This window comes from Antennarius striatus, chromosome 4 (genome assembly GCF_040054535.1).
Source record: "Antennarius striatus isolate MH-2024 chromosome 4, ASM4005453v1, whole genome shotgun sequence".
Taxonomy (NCBI): Eukaryota; Metazoa; Chordata; class Actinopteri; order Lophiiformes; family Antennariidae; genus Antennarius; species Antennarius striatus.
In genome coordinates, this window is record NC_090779.1 from 6,633,451 (window position 1) to 6,655,942 (window position 22,492).

General features: G+C 40.5%; 1 protein-coding gene across 1 annotated transcript in view; it reads left to right on the forward strand.

Moving 5' to 3' along the window:
* Positions 1 to 22,492, forward strand: part of necab2 (N-terminal EF-hand calcium binding protein 2) — a 107,375-nt gene that overhangs the window by 54,989 nt on the left and 29,894 nt on the right. Inside the window, exons 6-9 of the mRNA XM_068313129.1 lie at positions 5,186 to 5,322; positions 5,778 to 5,902; positions 14,282 to 14,361; positions 20,636 to 20,692. Of these exons, the coding sequence (XP_068169230.1) occupies positions 5,186 to 5,322; positions 5,778 to 5,902; positions 14,282 to 14,361; positions 20,636 to 20,692 (399 nt within the window). The remainder of the gene's footprint in view (positions 1 to 5,185; positions 5,323 to 5,777; positions 5,903 to 14,281; positions 14,362 to 20,635; positions 20,693 to 22,492) is intronic.

A 22,492-nucleotide genomic window follows, 5' to 3' on the forward strand; every position in this document is an offset into this window, starting at 1 on the left:
TAATTTCTAATTTTCCTAAATGATCTAAAGTATTGTACTACTTTCTACACATAATTCCTCATTGCTCAATGTACTGAATGATCCAACTTAATAATTTGTATTTCACAGCATAGTTGAACATTCAGTACATTTATATTTGTACTTTAATAAGTACAAATATATATTTGTACTTTAAGAAGCCAGAGAAGTGTGTAAGGGCATACAGTATTTTCTGATTTGATTCAAAGGTGATTACAGTCGCACAATAACTGTTGACTTAATCACTACATCTTATAAGATAAAAAGAAGATTCTGTTTGTTCTGTTTTTTATAATGCGCTGTACGTCTCATTTTTAACAGCAGGCTGTGTGACCACATCTCTGACTCTCCCATCCCTCTGTCGATGGGCACATCTGTCTGAGCAGCATTTCACCAAGTGAATTAGACACAACCGTGTCATAGGCTGCTTGAAATAGAAACACTGCTCTCCATGATTGTTCTGAAGGTCCAGATGAGATGTCAGGGTCTGGATCACACAGGTCGGGGGACAGAGTTGACCATTTTTTTTAGCGGTTTAAAATTTGTAGTGAAAATGAAGCACACTGAGACTTATTTTCTCATGTCTTCTTCTTCGCATGTTATGTAATAGTAAAATATATGGAATTGAAGACTAAATCCACAGTTCTAAAAAAGATACGCATTAGGGGAAAGCAGATACAGCAGCTCTGTTTCCAAGCGTAGAAAAACTCCTGCTTTATGTCTGGATATATGTGTGCGAACATTCCAAGCAGATAACTGGAAGGCTTTATCTTTCTCCCTCTGCCCCTACACAAAGCCCCTCTATCACCATCTGAAGATGGAATAATTTCCCCCAACTAGACAAACCACTGTAATCACTGATTACCACGTTCCACAGCCTGCTGTAATCATCCACCATCCATCTTATCACAGGAGAACGCGTGTGAGCACTCTGCAGTCGAGGCTGTGATCTCCATATGGGGACGGTGTAGGTGGGTGATAAGAAAGTGATTTTTTATTAGCCTCAAGTACAGTACACCAGATTTAAAGCAAATAAACACACACACACACACACTCAACCACACACACAGAGTGGCTGCTGGCTCGGTCAATTACTCGTACCAGATTAGATATTTCAGGTCTTATAGAAGTCACGTCATTTTTGCTTTACAATGAAAAGGCCAGGCTGATTGCGTCTGCGTGTGTGCTGCCATCGTGCGCTATTTCAAATGATTTGTGAACAATGACAATGAATGATTTGTGAACAATGACAATAGACATCCTGGAAGGTGTGACGACCTCGACAGAGGTCCTCCATTAATCATTGCACATAAGCAGGCACAAAAACACACACTGAGACACACTCACTCCTCCATCTTTGAAGCAAGCACGCACCTACCAGAGCATGTCCAAATACGGGAATGGCATAAATATTACTGTTTGCAGGAATGCACTGTAAACATAAATGTAAAACATCAGAGCATCATGGGATGTCAGGATTCAATGACATTTCACACAGTTTGTCAGACCCCTAAAGTTTTGATTCTACTAATTAATTTCAGGCAGATTAGTCACATTAGCACAAACAGTAGTACGTTTTTTTTAATTGTTATCTTTGACTTTTATTATTTTTATTTCTTTGTATTACGAAAAACCAGTTCGCTTTTAACAAAGTGAAGTGTTTGTGTAATACGTATGCTGGGCTGTGATATCAACATTTTTAGAAGAGTTGAGATTGAGCCCATTTCCAGAAGTTCTCTTGTTAACAAATGACCAAAAATAACAAACATTTACCAGTTTGTGGTGAACAGCCTCTTAGTATTGGTGTGTGGATGATGATAAGTGCTACTGGTGAGGAGAAGGTGCCTTCCCCTGTGTGTGTGAATGGGTAAACGCTGGCTTCTGTTGCGAAGGGCTTTGAATAGTCAGTCAGACTAGACCGTTATATAAGTACAATCTATTTCTTTAAATATTATCAAATTCAGCGTTGATTCATTTTTTGAACATTTACAGTAAATATGCTGACACAGCAGCAACCAGTATGGTCTTGTAAATTTACAAGCACACTATAACTACTTGTAATAGTCACTGTCTATCCATCCCAAGTAATACACAGTACTCCTAAAATGCAGTATGGATCTTTAATAATAATAAATTAAGTAATAATAATAAATGACTTGTCGATGAAGCTGCTGCCAGTGAAACATTTGCAGTGTGCCGTAACAAATCAGCAGCCTGTGTTTGGAGAGTCAGCAGAGACTGACGGTGTATCTCCTCCCAGGTCAGCGATCTGTGTGAATTATAGATCACAGCTTTTCTATCCCAGGGTTTGAAGCCAGGCCCCTGGGACCGAAACAGGGAGAGAGGGGGAGATGGACACATTCAGCAAAGAGAGAAAGACAGATGGTAAATAAAAAAAAATCACAACGCGTTGATTTATGAAATTTTTGCATTGAAGTTTCACAAAATTTTCAACATCCTTTTTGCCAAAACGTTTTTGAAGCCCACATTCACAATCATGCCGACCATTTCCTTCTTTCAAAGGCGATCCGTGTTGAACTTCGTCCGCACTTGTGTGCCCGTGTCTCTTCATGGTTGTGGTTACTGTTTCACTATTGTGATGTCTGATTTCTGATTGTGTTTTCAGCGCCTCATGGATGAGAGCAGGACCCCTCTGATCCTCTCATCATAGTGGTTTCAGTCGGTAGTTGTGTACCCAGGGCTGTGATTTATGCTTTGAGCCAATCACGTTATGAACCAGAATGACCTGACTGGACCACCCAACAGATGGGCACACTGAGAAGAGAATTGTAGAAGTTTGAGGGTTCATATGTTATGTTTGGACACGTGTGTGATTGTGAGTAAAAGCCATTGACTGTGATAATGGAAGTCAATAAGGCCTGGGTGATTCTCCGTCTCGTGGGAGTGTTTATCTGTGATTAGAGTGCAGCAGAGAATGGCTGACTGCACAGGAACTGTAATTGTCTTCCCAAATCGCTGCAGTGTGACTTCTGACAGCACAGCTGACCCGACCCTCTCCGGTCCCTGGAGACCAAACTGGAACATGTCACATATGGTGTGATGGTTATTTGAAGATACGATTTCATATCATTTTGTGACTTGAGTCTTCAGGTGTTGATCAAACCCCATTCTCCTCGGTCAGTGCTGCACCTACCTACATTCATAGTGAATTATGGCAGATGTCAATTCATCAAAAATCCATTTTGATATGAAGCAGAATGAAGGAAGCATCGTATTGCAAGGTAGCACGTCAAGATTTTGCTGAAAATAATTGTTAATTTAAGAGAAACAAGAAAAAACCTGAATTTTGAACGTTAATCGTATCCAGGAAAAACTTCAAATGTTAAATTATGCACTAAAAAGGAAACAGGTTGCGTCTTACCTTGCAGAAAGAACTATGATTGCTGGCGTCTGTAACATGTAGGCTGCTCTCAGCTTCCTTTTCCAGGACCTACTTTATTTCTCATGGACAACATATTCCAGAGATTTCAGGGTGGAAATGGAAGTTTATTACAAACGAAACCTCAGACAAGTGTCCCATATTTTGGAGTAATATAATAACAGTCACTTCTGTGTGAATCTATTACTGCTGAAATATAATGTGAAACAGCAGAATCAGGCCTTTTGACTCAGTAATGCGATGTAATTTCAATTATGCATGTTCTGCTTGGTGCTGTGGTTTCGAAAGCTAAACCTGGAAACAAACTGCTGGTTATGCAAAATAATCAAATAAAAAACATTTATTAATTACATCCATATATTTTGAAAATTAAACAGGTGCCATGTTGCTCCTGTTTAACCCACCTAACAGTGTAATGGATTTTAATCATGAGTCAGAATTTGCTGTTATCTTGTCATGTAAATGTAAATGCAAATGTAATCTACTTTATTAAACCCATAGGAAATTGTTCTGGTTGTGAATTAGTTAGTTCAGATTTGATGTTACATGTAGATGTTTTACTGTTGTCTTTGTCTGCTGGCATCTCACAGCTCTTTCGGAAATATACTGTATGTTCATATATTATTATCCTTTTATCGTTTTGTTTCTGTGCCCGATACACATCGATAAAAGCAAAAATTGAAACAATGACTTTAAGTTTGCCAAAGATGTTACATTGCATTAGAAGAGCTTTAAATTTCAGATAGAAATAATTAAACCCACCACTGTAGATTCTAGACCCTTCAGCTGTTATGACCTGCAAACCTGATTTATAGCCAATCACCAGCTTCTGCTGAATTCCTGAGGAATCTTAGCCTCTTCCCTTGTGAATGTGTCTGTTATTGGATATGATGTTTGAGGAGTTGAGTCATTTTAACTTCACTCGGTAAAATTGATATTTGTCATGAATGTAGTAAAAAAACCCAACAACAATCATGATTCCAATGCATTGAGATGCTTTTTCATGTTTGATGTAGTAGCTGTAAACATGATTAATAATGTACTCTACAACCGGATTGACTTTGCTATAGTGACATGCTTCCGTTAAGGTCATCACGTCATGAAACTTTGCTTTGGTGTATCTGAATTTTGAAGCCTGTGGAGACCCGCTGTGCCTGGTTACTGTTGCTAAGCCATGATTAGACAGGTTGTGTTCAGGGGAGGTGTTTTTAACAAGCAGTCAAATCCCTAAATAATTAATGGGTGCCAGTGATAAAGCCTTACCATAGTTGCAGTCTTATCTGAAACATTCAAATCCTCTGACAGTTCAATGTGTTCCCCCGTGAGAGAAACAGTTCAGGGACTCTTTGATGATGTCATCAGTATGTTTCATCTCATATTTCAATCCTCTCTTTGAGTCTTGTTGAAGGTAACAGAAGTCAGGCTCTGCACGTTAACTAAGAAATTCTGTTTCTGGATAGATTTCTTCACTGCAGCAGCTCTCACTATATAAAGCAGATCAATGAAAACAATTGATTACCTATGAGTCAATACTTTTTCTTTTTTTTACGGTGAATCAGATAGTCTAGAGAGTAATGACTGATGCTCTCATGTAGAAAGCTTAACGTGGAAGTTCAGAGATTGATGCTGTAAACATGTTGTCAGAAGTGAAGCAAACAGTAGAATCAGGCTGCTCTGATGTGTGAAAAACGTGTTAATGGAAAACAACCTTTAATTCTTTTCTTTTTTTTTCATTCACTTGTGTTAAACGCTGATATTTTTTCTCAGGTGTACGAGAGAGGAACCAACGTGGAGCAGTTTGTGACCCGGTTCCTCCTGAAGGAATCAGCCAATCAGATCCAGTCTCTCCTGAGTTCTGTGGAGAGTGCTGTGGATGCCATTGATGAGCAGCACAGCCAATCAGGGTGAGCTAATCAGAAAGTCCCCTTGTCAGACTATTATGGGACGTGTACGTAAGTGTTCACGACCGTCCACATGTCCCATGGTGCAATGCTGTATGTAAAACTGAACTCGACACCCAGTGTGAGCCAAAACCCAAATTAATCTCCAATTAAAACACCTGTTGCTCATAAACACACACACACACACAAACACACACACACACACACACACACACACACACACACACACACACACACACACACACACACACACACACACACACACACACACACACACACACACACACACACACTTTTACTAGTTCTCATCTTTTTCATCCATTCGCGATATTCAGCGGGATGTGCACAACTTGGTCGTCCGACCACCTAAATTCTGATTGAAATATTCCCATAATCCCAAAATATTTTAATATTTTATCATCTACTTTCTTTCCCTGCCCTTCCTCACTCTGTTTCAGTCACACACCTGCCAAGGTGAGTCCACGGATGTCAGGGAAACGCAATGAAAACACCGTTCCTGACTATCCCCCCAACAACAGAGTCAGTGCCAGGGAGGCTGTCAGGACCATCAATACTGCTTCAGGTGAGAGACACACACACACACACACACACACACGCACGTGTGCGCGCACATACAAACACACACATACAGTATGTACCGTATGTACACACACTCATACTGCAGCATTGAATTCATGGTCGGAGGCCATCGTGTGCGTCTTTGATTACTCTCATGTCGACAACTTCTACAAAGGGCACATCACTCTAGTGTAGAAATCAAACTCCAGCTGCCACTCAGCAGTTTTTCATCCACTGCACACAAACACACAGAGAAACACACTTTCACACTTGTGACGTTCATCCTCCGTTTAAAAAAGAAAACAGTCACACACCTGCACAGCTTTGATGCAGCGTTCCTACAGCGAATGAGGCAGAACAGACAAAAGAAGGGAATAAATGAAAGAGTAGGCTTTAGGGAAGTGGAAGGGGGAGGAAGAAGACAGTTCGGTGAGTAAATAGTTATATTTCACATTAATATATCTGTTGGCAGCACAGCTAGTAAAGATCTAAACATTACAGTCAAAGCAAAGGGAGAGTAGAGTCTTGATTGTCAGTTCCAGAGCCTCGCTGCAGTTCTTTAAAGGTCAGTGTGTCATTCTGTCGACGTCCACTGTTGTGGTTCGCTCTGTGAAAGGTAACACGCCAGAAGTGTTATTTATAGCGTAAATAGTAATCGCATACAGTAGACACACGGGCATTGCTGCTGTTGCTGTTCCAACAATCTTTCGCTGTCTTGTGCTAAAACCCGTCGGACATTAATCAACAGTCTGCGTTGTTGATTAACGTAATCAAGCTCACAACTATACCTTAAATTACAAGTAGAAAACACCTAAAAAAATGTAGTTTTTCAGCGGAAAATAGAAACCAGTGCTACTGCGGTTCATTCTTTCAGACAGACGAGCACGACTAACCAAACCTTTATTGATTATGAGAGTGATCAGGAGAGCTGACATCAATCTTCAGTTTTAGTGCTCAGTGACTGACCTGCGGACCTCCGTCCTACATCAGTGTGTCCTGGGGGCCAGATAATGTGTGAGATGTGACTGACATAACGTGGACATGACAAACAGGCCGACTCAGTGTCATTTGACCTAATTTAACACTGTTGAACATAAAACCCAAGTTAAATTTAAGAGTTGGCTTGCCTTGAGATTCGTTTTTGATTTATGGTCTCACTGCTGCAGTGAGTTACTTTGCTCTGTATTAAATCTTTTTTCATTGAGATGTCACACACACACAAACACACACACAAACACACTCATGCACGCATGTATGCTCATACACACGCGCACACACTCATCCTGACATCTCTGTCAGACTGCATGAAGTTCGGCAGCGACGGCTTTTTAAAAAAATTTTATTCCACCTTTACTCTGACAGTACTCTGCTGAGGAACGGTCTCTCCTGTCATCCTCGTACACGATCCACACTCTGCTGTGACAAAACAGGCCATTATTTTTTACTTTGGTCAGACAGCAACACATGAAGGCAAACACAGGGAAGAGAACATCGGAGAACTTCAGATGTGTAGAATACTACTACAGTATATTAAGTGTTACACTGAGCAGCTCCAGTTGATGCTGCAAACTAACTTTCCTTCTCTGTAATCACACATCTGGCATTTTTATGAACACTGAATCAAGTCAAATATCTGCGCCTTTGATTTCTGCTGCTGGTGGGGGTAACTAGGTGGCGCACAGATGCTTCGTGAAATCCATACAGTGATCTGCTGTAATAATGTCTTATAATCTAAAACTGTAAAAAGCAATGTAATGTGGGAGTAAAGAAAGTATTACAGCAGTTTGCTTTAATTATTTATTTTTAAGGAGTTCCTCTTCATTTATTTATGCCTTTCACTTTGTGGAAGTGTTAGAATACAAGACACCGACATCAAATTATGCTAAATATTCAGCTCAAACAACACCTACTTGAAAGACTAGAAATAAGAAAAGAGTTAGCTCTACTGAGACTCTGCCTATCAGAAACCCTAAAGCTCTGAACAAGCTTGTTTTTCTGTCCCGAAAACCGAAGTCAAAACTTTTTTTTTTTTGCCTGGAGTCCTGACATGTTCACATAGTTGAAAGTGAAACCACAACATGATGTTTTTAATGCTTCTATTTTGTACAGATTAAACAAATACAACATTTAAAGTTCTGGCGTGGAAATCTTTATTTAGAGAAGTGGCGTCTTAAAAAGCTGCTGCAGGTTAATTTTCCAAACCACAGACCAGGATCTTACTGGATTAAACTTAATTTACATCAGGTTAGAGTTTATGTTCATGCACTTCTCCCAGCTAAATTATTGATGAACACCGTCAAATAAAGATTTATGTTATTCTAATTTTACACCATTCTACATTCATATAAACCCTTGTGCAGAAAGACTATACTGTGAGAGCATCCTGATGAAAAATTAATAATGAACATACTAACCAGACAGTGGAGTGAACAGCCACACCTCACCTCTCATCCAGTGTCTTGATGGATGAATGGATGAATGGTAGGAAGGAAAGATGAACGCACAGACAGACGGATGGATGGACCCACAACGACAATCCAAACCACTGCAGAAGCAGCTGATGATTAAAACATTTTGTGTTCTTAATCACAAGATCAATAATTAAGTTTTGCTTTCAATCTGAGTAAAGAATTGATCATTATTTTTATTATTAAAAAGCTTCTCTGCTGAATCAGTAGAGGATCAATTAAATCACCCTAATGAAAAGAGGCTCCAGCGAAGGCGTTGTGTTTATTCCTTTGCTGCCTATTGGCTGTGGACGGTCACAGTACATCTGATGCATCTGGCTCAACACAAACTGCCTCAATGAGGACAAAACACTTTTTGTAATTAATAGTTGAAAATACACTTAGACCACGTCCAGCATCACAATGAAGAAATTATTTTAGGATTATACTCTTTGAAGCACACAGCGCACTAAAAGAAAATTATTGCTTTTGTTTGCATCACACTAGATTTTCCTCCTCTCTCTTTTTTTGTTTTCGGGGCAACAAAAGTTTTGTGTTTGTGTCATGCACCAGTCTGGTTTAGCTCCAAAGTTTGTTGAAGTGCATGAATTGAAAAATGGATTCATGCTGGATGACTTGTACAAAGATGACAAACCCAACTGATAGCTTACGTTAGAATTGGCCACTGAGCTGAGCATCCTCCTGACAGAAACTTTCAAATGCATTACATTTTAAGTTGAAGGTTTAATATCTTTAAAATCTGTGTTTACTTTTTCTCTCTACCATCAAGTTTCACATCAGAGTTTCACAAAAATATTTGCCGTGGCTGCTCTGGGTAACACAATCAAACAGTAGTGGTAGCTTGCATTAGCAACTGCAGTATTTAACGTCAGAAGCACTGTGTAGCAGATGTACCGTAGCATTTAACAGCTATGTTGTGTGATATTTTCAAGCTTTCATTTCATATCAGAATGTGTCACAGCAGGAGTTCATCAGTCCCTTAATTCTTGCTTTTGGATGTTAAATTTAGAATGTAAATCTCATAGAAATTATTTTCTCCCTGTTCTCCATCATAATGGGTGTAATGTACCAGAGGCTTCTCAGTTCTTCCTTACTTATTTTAATGAGGTTCATCCTAATTCCACATCCAAGTCAAAGTTTCAAAACTTATTCAAAATGCTCATTGTCAGGCTCAAAGTCTTTTAATGCCAAATTCAATCCTACTTTGTCCCTCATCTGTTTTTCTACATCACCTCAGAGGCTGTGTGGCAGCTTTAAACAGTTGAAGACTGATATCAGCTATACTTTGTCTTAAAACAGGATAAGCTGATTAAGGCTCCAAAATCCTCTTTTTTTTGTCCCTCTCTACTCCTTTACCTATCTTACACCAGAAAAAATACCCCTGTGCTACCAGTTCTTTCCTATGTACTGACGTTCTATGCTGTATGCACAATTGTAAACTCTTCTACTGTGTTTGCTTTCCATTAATTGACCAGAGTTTCAGCAGAAACTCTCAATACAGCTGGAATAGAAGCAATAAATTGGAAACAACAGAGCTAAGAAACAAGCAATGAGAAAACAAAAGCTGAAAGAAAAGAATAGTGTGAGCGATAAAAAAAAAAAGAAATTCCACCGTATTGTTGCTGCATTCAGCGCTTCAGCGAATTTCCCCTCTAAGTACATTTGTCACTTTGCAGAGGAGTTCTAATTGAACTACGGTTTATCGCTCACTGCTTTCTCAAACGTGAACTCGCTCACAGAATAAACTGTGTTCTGTGTTCCACTACACTGGCGTACAGTAATGTTCTTACATTCGTACGCATGGTGGTGGTAATGGACAGTGAATCCTCATACGACTCTGTCATAATGAAATATTTCTTGTTAACAGATGTTCAAATGCGACACTGATTGTTCAGCCTTCCATACTGATACCCCTCTTGACCTTTGCTGTGACTGCATTCTCATGTAAAATAAGTGTAAGAGGTATAAAACTAAAGGAGCAACAAGTGTTTTTCCAGTGGACTGTTTAGTACAGTTCAGTTGAACCTTCCTCACATGCGTCACGTCTCCTCTTCTTATCGATATATTCTCACCTTATTAAACCCAAAGCTGAGGGAGACCCACAGTAACAGCTAACATGTAGTTTGTGCCCCAATAACAACCACTTGTTGACAAAGTCTTCACTATACAGTGAAGACTTTATACTATACGGTGATTCTATCATTTCATCCCTGATTACTCCCTGACCTCCCTTTCACTGCTCATCTTCTGGGTGAAATTGTCATCATTATGAGGAAGGCGTGCCCACAGGACGGGGGTTTGATAAAGACAGAGAGAAGGACAGAGACGGAGAGAGATCCACAAGGGTCTGACCAGGGCCATGACCATGGGGGAGCCAACACACTGCAGGATCTTCTAGAAATGAGGAGACCAGATCTGTCTTATCTACACCCAGACTGTCCACTCTCAGACACGGGAGCGGGGAACGGCCTCGGAACATCCGTCAAACAAAACCCCTCCCCTCAATATACTGAAAACTAATGAGTGAAGCAGGGGTGGTGACTGGACTGCACCCCAATGCCACAGACGTCAAGCAAGAGGATGATGATGAATTGAGGTGGAATCTTTCATCCAGCATACAGATGAAGGAGACCTTCCCCTCTATGACAGCCTCAGAGGGGGGGGGGTGGTGTCACACCCGTCCCAACTTGCTATGGCACCTTTTTTCTGGAGTTCTCCTCCCTGATTATGACAATTTAGTGGAGGTGTGTGCAAGTTGGTGTATTTTGCAGAGCCAGAGAAGTTCCGGTTAGCATTTTAGACCCAAGCACCCTGACAGTTGATGATACCCGGCCACCCCTGTAGCTCTGGGGATTGGACATGTTGTTCTAGTCTATATGGTTGTTTGTGACATAGAGCGGTAATGACCCTGGGATGCTGTGGCAGCTCTGCTTCTTTGGGGAGGGTGTTACAGAAGTCCCTGTACATACGTGGCTGGGAGGAGTGTGTAGGATGAAGACTTTGCTTTGGTGATGGCCCTGATGGCTTCAGGCAGCAGTTTTTCATTGTCGACACAAATGACATAAACATAAACGCAAACTTTGCTGCTTCACAGATTTTTTTAATCTTTTCAGCTTCTTGTCCACACGTTTCTGTTTGAAACAGGCAGACTATCCCTACGTCCAGCATTCTATGGCATCATTCCCTCAAGCACTCCCTCTGCCTTTGAGCTCTAACCAAACCCCACTTCCACAGAGATATAGTCATGGTATAGTTGAGGTCAATAGGTTTTGTTGTAACAGCTGTTCCATGGAGGGAGTCTCCCTACATTGGGTTCACTCAGAATTAGGTGTCAATTTAAGAAAACCAGGACAAAGACGCACGACGGAGCTCATATGCTCTGTCTTTGCAGCAGCACAGCTGGCGCCGTCCTGCAACATTATCCATGTCATCTGTCAGGGGTAGACAATTCCTGGGACATATGGAATATGCCCCTGTGTGGAGAGATAGTTTTCACTCAAACAACATGGTTACAGCGAAACCCACAGTTCTAAGGTCAGGAGGAGAGGTCAGTAAAGCCAGAGGAGCTCACCACACAAAGCAGCATCACTATATGATTGTGTGACACTCTAACACCTCCAAAAGGAGAGCAATCGAAGTGAAGTGTATAGGAGTATTAAAATAAATATCGTACATTTATTGCTAAGGCAGTTGAGCTATACGACTAGTTTACATGTTCTCCCCGTGTCTGCGTGGGTTCTCTCCGGGGTTTCTGGCTTCCATGTCACCTCCAAAAACATTCCCATTTGGTGAATTGACCACTCCAAGTTGTTCAAAGACGTGAGTGTGTGTGTGTGTGTGTGTGTGTGTGTGTGTGAGTAGTTGTCTATGCGTGGCCCTGCGATTCGCTGGTGACACATCTGGGGTGTAGCCAGCTGCAATAAGCTCCAAAAAGTTGTGACCCGCAAAACTGAAGAGAAGACGCTTTACGATCATCTCGTCGACAAGAAGGTGGATGGATGGATGTTTAAATACTGGTTAATACAGAAGAGAACATTAAATTAGGAGTGTGTAGAATAACTGAAACCAGCTTGAACTGAGGAGAAAGTCAACAGAGACTCATCTCGTCTCACCATGCTCTAATTCCTATAACCACCTCTCTAATTGACTGGGCCACTTATTTTTTTAAGTCTGTCAAGTGACCGCTAGGCTTTTAACTATCACCATGGTTACAGTCTATGGTTTAGTGGATGAGTGTGTGTGTGTGTGTGTGTGTGTGTGTGTGTGTGTGTGTGTGTGTGTGTGTGTGTGTGTGTGTGTGTGTGTGTGTGTGTGTTTGAGGTGGGGGGAGGTAGCTCCTAATTGACTGGTTGTTAAAGCTTTTAATGAAGAGTGGGCAGCCAAGTCTCCAATTAACTGTGAGGGGCCATCAGGGGATGAAAACACGAGAGGGAGGAGGAGAGACGAAGACAGAGGGAGGAGAGGAACATTTAGGGAGAGAGAGAGAGGGCAGCGATAATAAAGAAGGAGTAGAACAACAATTCTGTCAGATTTTTTTGCTGGTAATGTGCAGATTTTCAGTCGTATCGGCACAAATAAATAAGAGTCATCAGAAACAAAGGTGATTCTTCGTTGCCTTTATTGTTGAGTTGCTTCTATTATTATCCTGTTGCTGCCGCTAACAGTTGTTCTTCAGTCTAGAAAGAGCCCACTTACATTGATTACCCAAATACATCCTTGTACATGTGCACAATGAAATCGAAACAGGGGACCGGACTCACAAATATATCGCAGTCATTTCATCACTCTGAAAGCAATCAAAACATTTGTTCACCAATATTTAACCACTTATGTAAATGTTATTGTTAATGAGACATGGAGAAAAATTCTTGCCCTGATCCAGATCTCTCCTTTGATCGACGGGTCACTCTTCTACCATTTAATTGAAATCCATTAATAGTTTTTTTTGTTTTTACATAACTTGTACACAAACAAACAAATACACAACATGCTGATCACAAATACACAGGGGGCCATTTATCAAGCAGTGTGTTCAGATTCATTCATATTAACATGAAAAATATTGACTTGTTCGTTCGTTTATTCATTCATTCATTCATCCATCCATTCTTTAACTAAGTAAGTCATTTGAGAACCGGCTCTCATTTACAGTGATGACCCCACCAAGAGGCGGCATGAATAACAAATCAGTTATTAACAAGCAAACAGGCAGATTCTGTCCAGAATAAATGGTCATACATGGTGGTGAGGTAAACACACTCCATCATGTTTTGTTATCAATAATGAGATATTTAAAATCATCAGTTCGCATGATGGATCGCTCTCTTTTTTTTTTATCATTAGAGATGTTTCCTGCAAAAACATTGCACAAAACAAAGTGAAATATTGCTTTAAGACAAACCCTAATTATAAAGGGTCCAGAGTGGTTTGGTGTCTAAATGCTGGAATAAGAGCCAATTAAACAGAGTGCCTCAGAGAAGCTGGCTTCACATCCATCCATTTCCTTACAGTCTCTTCTCTTACACTTCCCTCTGATAAAGAGACGTAATTGCTTACTTTTTTGTTGCCTCCTTCGATGGTAACTTCTTTTCTGATTTATGTGGGACCTCATTAGCTGCTTCTGAGGTAGCATCTCTTCGTCCTGTGGACCGCGCACAATCAAACATGCGACAAAATGTATGAATGGCTTATCAAGGAGCAGCATTGATTTTAGTGATAGAAACCAAATGATGTGCAGAAAGAAACAAATCACAAAGAAAAACAAAGATATGACCCTTGTGGTAACTAGACAGACAGACAGACAAATGATAGATGTTTTGGGGTATTTACAGTGTGTGTGTGTGTGTGTGTGTGTGTGTGTGTGTGTGTGTGTGTGTGTGTGTGTGTGTGTGTGTGTGTGTGTGTGTGTGTTACAGGTACAGTAGAAGTGAGAAAAGAAGGTCTGGATGCTCAGATCAACCGTCTAGCTGAACTAATTGGACGACTGGAGAATAAGGTAAAGGATACTGCACACACACACACGCATGCACGCACGCACACACACACACACACACACACACACACACACACACACACACACACACACACACACACACACTCATTTATGAAGATTTTGCAGTGCCTCACATTAGTTCCCCGCAGGCTTAACCCAACCATGACTGCTACAACCTCATAAAGGCATAAGGGTGGCAATAGTCAATATTTTTTTATTGTCAACAAATCCCATAATAGAACCAAAGTGAGCATGAGTAGAATCTGTTAACATGTGCTGTGTGTGCATTCAAAGCCTGAAATATCTTCATCTGTGTCAAAGGGCCCCATTGTTTTCCAAAAACTAATTACATAGCAGCGATCCTCACTGCTGCACAGGGTGACATTCATTACCATGAACACTGTAGTTTATTTAAAGTGAGTCCCACACCCACTGTCATAAACACTTACTACTGTATCTACTGTGTATTAGACCACAGATGAAAGTAAGACACATATTTGGCTCCAGTTTGAGTTCTTCAGAAAACATCAATTGACAAATGTTTTTGAAAACTGGAAAGCCATATTTAAAAAGTGAAACATACAGTATGTATGGCCCATTTCAAAGCTACTGCCTTGATCTATGAAAGCAGGTCAAAGCGCTAGCTTTGATCTTTGACCTATGCAAGTAGGTCAGGGTGCAATTTTGAAATCAGGGGTGTCGCGGAATGTTGCAGTCTGTCTTTTGAATGTGTGAATATGTGATTTCTGAGAAGTACCTGATGTTACCGCATGTATCTTTAGATTAAGAAAGAAAGATGAGGGAGGAGGCCAGTGTGTGTAAGACTGTAAATCAAATGTAGTGCTTTGATCTATGAAAGTAGGTCAGGGTAAAATTTGAATTCAGGGGTGTCGCGGGATGTTGCAGTCTGTGACTGCCTTGGTTCTAGTTCCTAGTTGCTCTTGTTTGTAGCAGATCTCCAGATCATCCTCACTTATGTCTTCCTCCATTCTTGCTGACCCTCCCCCCTACCCCTTGCCTGCGTGTCACCCAGCGGTGAAAATGTGAAGGCTAATAGGGCCTCAGTAGACTCAGCTGCCGTTTAAAGAACAGGTCCTACAGCAGAACGAGCCAAGAATAACTGATCACGATATGCTGCATCGGAAGGGGTTTGCAGTCAATGCAAACCTCCAACTAGGCAATTTCCCCATCCCTCCTGGGCATGTCATTGTCTCTTTATTGTCCAAGCACTAGGCCACATCCAGGGAGTTAGGGGGAAAAATTGTGAATTGTTCCAATCATAAAGCCTTTTAAAAGTGAAACCAAGATCCAGATCAGAATCTGGATCAGAATCTGGATCAGAATCTTGATCTCACATCACAATTAATCCTGGGTTCATAACCAACTTTGCTAAAAAATGTCATCACAATCTATTCCTAAGATTGAGGGTGATCCTGTCACAAGATGGAAAAACAAACACACACCTCTCTAGTGGAGAGGCTGAATATGTGATCACCGTTGTTACGTGTTTATTCCAGACCATTGCCTTCAATCGTTGTCCCTGTTTAGAAAGGACTGGCAGCCCTTAACCCTACACACTAATTTAATACACTTCTAATGAAGTGGCCAGGATAGAGTAGAATTGTTTCACTCAGTTGAGTGACCTCCATTCTCAAATGACTGATCGAAGTCCTTCACCTGGAGAATTGTTCTCTAATCACTTGTGACCCTGATGCCCTTTGAGAACCTGGGGCTTTTCTCCGAGGCCGACTCATTCATGTTAACATTGACACAAAGGCACATCTTTTCACGCTTGGGTAAACACAGTCAGGTCTGATTTTTCTCTTCTGGAATAAAAATTCAAATGAATCATCAATTAAAAAATTTGAGATATTGAGGAATAATATATATAAAATGAAACATTTTCAGTTATCCATTCTTTTTCCAGTTACTTAACAATCCACCCTAAGACTCTGTTTTCGGTCCAACTTTGTTCCAGTAACCAGCCAGTCACATGGAAGGTTAAATAAAAGTTTAGATTACAGGAACTTATAAATTTATTTAGAATCAGTAAGAAACTTACATACCATATATGAGAGCCCAGGCCACACGGGGATAATTGTGTGTTAGTTAAATTTAATGGCAAATCAATTGCATTATTGGTTTTTACCTAATTGAGTTGACATAATCTCATTGAATTCAGAATCAGCATCGAGCATGATTTCTTTCGATTTCACATGTCTCCTAGGAGACAGTTGGTTAATTGTGTTTGGTTAACACACACAAATCAACATGTATGTTTTGTTAACATGTGACATGTCGTGGTGTGAGTCACACGCCATCTGACTCCACCAGCCTGACCTATGACCCTGACGCTAACTGACTGTGATAACTACAGCTGCAGTCAGAGGAGCACACAACTCCAGCTGAGCCAAGCAATCCAATGATACTTTTTACAGTATTATACCCCAGTCCCTGGGGTCAATGCAGCCTCCCTTCAAAATTATTAAAAACAAACAAATAAACCGACCATCAGAGAAAGGTACACACATCGAGTACTGAGAACAGACCTGCTGTTGGGAAACTAGAGCGCAAAAAGAAACAGGAATGAATAACTTTTTAAAATTATGACACAACTGTACAATCTGCTTTTATATGACGTCTTTGTTTTCTCCATTAGCTTTCATTGGCTTGGTTGATCTGATGTTTGACAAGTTGATACTTGAGCTCTTTTTCAAAGAGGTGGTGGGAAAGTAATGTGCGTCAGTGAAGAGTTTTTACTGGTTAATCCAGTCATACCTTGAAGAAATAGTTCAACACTTGGTAAATATTCTTCACCATTTCTGACCACTTCCTGAATCTCTACGTGGCGTCTGACAAAATAGTTGGCCAGAAATTCTCAGTGCCATCTGTTGAAACTTGAGCTTTAAAGGTTAAAATGTTCCCTTGCTTTTGAGTCAGAAGTGATAAATATTTTGGAGCTCAGAAATGGAACTTTCATGTAAATTTAGACCTCGGTACTCCACTGCTAAAGCACATCTGTGGAGGTTGGCTCAGTGTTTTAATATCATCTGGTGTGTACATATGTCTCATATGAGGATGCTATTAAGTAATTGTTGTATTTTGTGTTGAATGAGATAATCAGACAGTTCTTTATTGTTTGATTATTGATAACAGCAGATAAATATCTTTTGTTAAATTTTTTACAAACAACATTTGGGGTTGAATAATAATGCTTCCAACTGTAGCTGCATGAATCTCAGTGTGATGACTATGCAGGAGTTTGGAAGAAGAGATGATCTCATGCTGACTCCATGTAAATTTGCTGAATGCATAATAAGCAATGTTGCCTCTGAAGTTGAAAATAATGCCTTCTTTTGGCACCATTGCTCTGAGGAAGCACATTGCAAATCCCGATACCCAAGCCCAATATGAAAGATTGCATCTGAAGGTCTCTTCCTCCACCTTGCTGTGTTCTGTTGGTTAAAAGTATCAGGCTTTATTACTCTGTGTGCAGAAAGGAAATGCGTTTCTCTTCTGGAAAAGTTGGTCTGAGATAAGGATAGGGATAAGACTTTGATTGTAGCTGCAGGTCTGGTCTGGGCGATACTGAGGCTGTAAGTGCTGAGTGGATGTGACCCATTTTAATGGATCAGTATTAACTTAAATAGCCCTGTTAAATATCAGATCTTTTTTTTTTTTTTTTCACAAAAAGCTGCTTTGTCCAGACTCTCCTATTGTTGTACATAATCACTATTTGAAAGAGAACATAATAATCACCAAATAAAGAAGACTATTTGTCAATTAAACTCAATTAAACTCAATTAAAATATTTAAGCATCAAGTCACATCTAGATATTTTTTATTTCCACAAATAGCAAGTGAACAATACTAAGATAAGTGATCTTAAGCAATAACGTCATCTAGTTTGTGATTGGCAGAGAGAAAACAATATCAGTCTCAATAATCTGTTTTCCAGACTGGTGTTTTCTTATTTTTGTTGGTATGATAGGGACTTAATGTGTCACACTGCGTTCATTTATTTTTATTTAGTTATCACTTTTCCCGTGTTGGATTGTGAGCGATGGGGCTTGGAGGGGGGTTCACCCTGGGAAAAGTCAACGGTTTATCACAGGTCTACACAGAAAACAATCACACTCACATTCCTGCCAATAAACAATTAGGAATCTGGACAACTCAGAGGGAACGACACAGACACAGGGACGACGTGTCGTAGGGTGACACCAGCATGTCGCCCCAACTGACTAAAAGGTAAAAGTTAATCCAGATTAAAACATCAGCCTTGAGGAAAAATGATACAATAAAACGCAGCAGCTTTACAGAGAAGTGACAGACCTCACTTATTTATGGACAACAACCAGCCGACACAGACCTCCTTCCCCTCCAATCCAGCTGCGAGCAGAACGGCACGTTTAACCATTAAATCAAACCATTTGTCCCAGAAATCAAGATGTTTCTGGAGCTTTCCTTCATGCATTTTACACGAATCTCATTCACCCTGCAAGTGATGCAGAAACTATTAATTCACGGTTGCAACAGTGATCCTCATCAGTCACCGTGTTGACAGAATGCCGCCATGCTTACTGTGATTTATTGGATCCCATGTGTATTGCTCTGACTTGCAGGCTTTGAAATTGGAGGAGAACATCAGAAATCATTGTCACATTATCTTCAAACACAGACACAGCAATAAGCAATCTACACCAGCCCCCCCAGTGTTAGTTTGATGTTAACTGTGTCTCGTTCACCAAAGTCATGAAGGGGAATAATTGACCTTTTGCTAATTGCAAGTCTTCCCCTGCAGTAGACACAAACCTCCTCTATAAAGACAAAAAATGGTGGTGTCTCTTTCAAACCTTTATAAAAGGCTCATTTAAACTCCCTCTAAATTACTAACACGTAAATACGTCCAGTCCGACGAACGTGTCAGTGACCACATACATAAATGCATCCTTTATGTTGATATTTATATTTTCACAAGTGACAATCAAGTGTCAAACGACCGTACCTTTTATAAAGAAACAAACAGTTTAGGAAGTGATGTTCACTCTGATCTGCGAGGACTTTAATCACATTAGTTTGTAGACAGAGAGCTTTTTTCACTTTATTTTTGTGTTCTTCTTGGTCGGATGACATTTGTAGTGTCTCCTGGCTAACCTGCTCCTGATGATTTCTGTCAGCACTGCTCCATTTTGTCTGTTTCAGAGAATATATACAAATATGGACAAAGGCTCCATCTGTACTGCTATTTGTCTTTAAAATGTTTCATGGAACTGAAGGAGTTGCAGTGACAACCTGTAAAAATTCCCTGTCTGGCCAACTATCGTAATCCATATTACATCTACGGTACATACCATTAGTTCCAAAGGCAGGGTCAAACACATGTGTTCAGGGCCAGAACAAACAGCGTGTGGCAGAAGATGGTAAAACGTGGGAGTCCAGAGGAGTGACTGATGAGTTCTTTTAAGAATGTGGATGTCATTTTTTGACAGGTCATTACTACAAAACCCTAGTAGCCTGTAAAATGCCCCTTTGGGTCCAGAGACAATATTTCCTTTGCAGTGTGGCCATGAAAATAGAAGTATTCACTGGTCTGAAAATACGCACTAAATTCTGTCTCAATTCTGAGAAATGGATTTTTGGACAAGTGGGGGGTTTGATCCAGTTGGACATTTGATGTTTTGGAATAATGGGACATTTAAATAGTGGTCAGTAGCCCTGAATTTCCAGCCAAACTTTGACTGTTTATTAATTAAAGTGATGTCAATGAAGAGATACAATGAAGACTTTGAAACATAATTTGCATCGCAAGTACTATTCAGTCATCCATCTTTTAGGATTATTTAATGCAAGCATTAGTTATTTGCATAATTAAAAGCTTATTGTTTCTAAATAATTGTGCTGGAAAAAAAGCATTTTAAATCAGTTACATCAAAGTTCCATCCACTGAATTTTCACATTAGCAGATGAAAAGCAATCGAGTTGGTTTATTCCTACAATCACTATTTGCTGTCCTGCTGTTGGTTGTATCTGTTTCTGTCACGCTGACGTCTTTCTGTCTTATTTTTAGCTTCGCTCATGCATGCATCCCCTCTGCTGTGAGCTTATCTTCATGTCCTGCTTCACTGTTTCTCCTCCCATCATGTCCACTGTACCTCTTCTTGTGAATGACCGATGCCTGCTTGACGATGCGTTTGTTGTACTGTAGTTGCCGTTGTTGGTCTTGTTGATTGACATGTTGCTGTTGGTGTTGTTGTTGTTGTGCTTCTCCTTGCAGACAGTCTGGTTTGATCTGCACCAGAGGCTAACAGACACAGATGGCACTGCCAGCGCAGTAAGTAGACGCTAAACGAATGACTGTTACATTACACTGCAACACACAGCCCTGGGTTTGGCATCATTTACTCCTGCGGCACAACAGCAAACAACCGTTACAGCGTTCCCTCCGGCTGAGGTCTACACATGATTTTGTGTTGAAACCAACATGAGACAGTGCATCTGGTTCTGTCCATCCCATGGGCCCCAACCGTTTGAATTATTTCCCAGGAAATGTACTTGCTTTGTTTGTTGAACTGAATAATTTATAGAGAATTCCATGCAAGTGTTAACGCCGTTGCGTCGTTTATCACCTAGAAAAAGTAATGAATCAGCATTCTCAAAACATACAGCTTTGCTTGGGGTGTGATGTTCTGCGATACTGATCAGTGACTCATGACATCCAGCAAGCTCTGCGCTCCTCTGGCTGTGTTTGGATTGGATCATGCATCAGAAAACCATTTGACATTATTCTTATGCCTGTGTTTTGGTGATAGTCAAGGCAGGAGGCATTAGACCCTGTCCTCCTGCCAGTGTGCAGCTCAGCATAGCTGTCATGGCTAGTTTCTGACCATGACTCTTGACATTTTCACACCCTGTACCCACAGTGTGTAAGTCACAAACTTACTTGCACCCAACTGTGAACCCATCGGTGTGTTGGCCTTAAAATAAAGAGTAACCAGGTGCTATCTCTGTGCAACAGAAAGTGACCACATCATTGACCAACACACATCAAGTCCAAAGTTAAAGGTGCAGTCGTCACCTTGCATTTAATGGGTTCATCATTTACATAGTAAAATGTTCCTACATGATTGCAGTCTGTCATACACACAGGATGCTATTCAGCTCTCCTGCTTTTCACTTATATCAGTCAACTGAGATTGTTGATGGGACAGCTTGTGTTTGCTTTCACTCTGCGCACTATTAGCAGATTTGTTTCCTCTGTAGAAAACATTTGCTCATCCAAGCCGCCAAATCTTCCATTTGAAGAGCATTGTGTTAGGTGCATTAACAGAGTAAATACAACTCCTTTGTACATTGTACCTTCCTCTGAGCAAGATTATACCTTTGGCCCATCCCTAATACACGCCATGCACAATGAATTTAATAGGGTAGATTATGTTCTGGGGTGTTTGTTTAGCCATTGGTAAATCCATACACCCAGTCTTGTGAACTCAGAGACATCATCAGTGAAATTGTTTGCATTTTGCAGAGGAGATTTGGTCATTCCATCTCTATCCATACTGTAAAACTTTAGTATGGTATATAGGACAGGCTTCGTCATGTTCACAAGGTTCACAAGGTTTACTCATGCTTGACTGATTTTATGAGTGTTCTTGAGTGTGAACACGCTTTTATTTGACTAATCCCAAATGGTCATTTCCTTGTTAAACTGACACACCATGATAAATGGGCAGTAGGAGAACTGGGGCTGGACGGGGACCTGGCCACTGACCTGCTTGGGTCTGCTAGACAGGTCCCTCAGTGCACCTCAGTAACACTCTCCTCTTTTCTGATGAAATGAAGTTTCAGTGCTTGAGATGTGAGGGGTGAGAGCCGTCACCATCACAATGAGCTTTCCTGAAGCCCTCAGTGATAAATAGAAAAATGCCTTCACTAACAGCTCAGGGGTTTCAGCTTTATATGTCGGACTGTGGTTTAGTTCACTCCATTAATTCTTTCCTATAAAACAGGCTGCTACATCACTGGCACTAGTATAAGGCTGCAGTACATTTACTCCATATTAAGTGATATGGATATGGATACTGGAAAAATGGAGCAGTTACTTCATACTGTATACATGAATAGTCATTCCTGA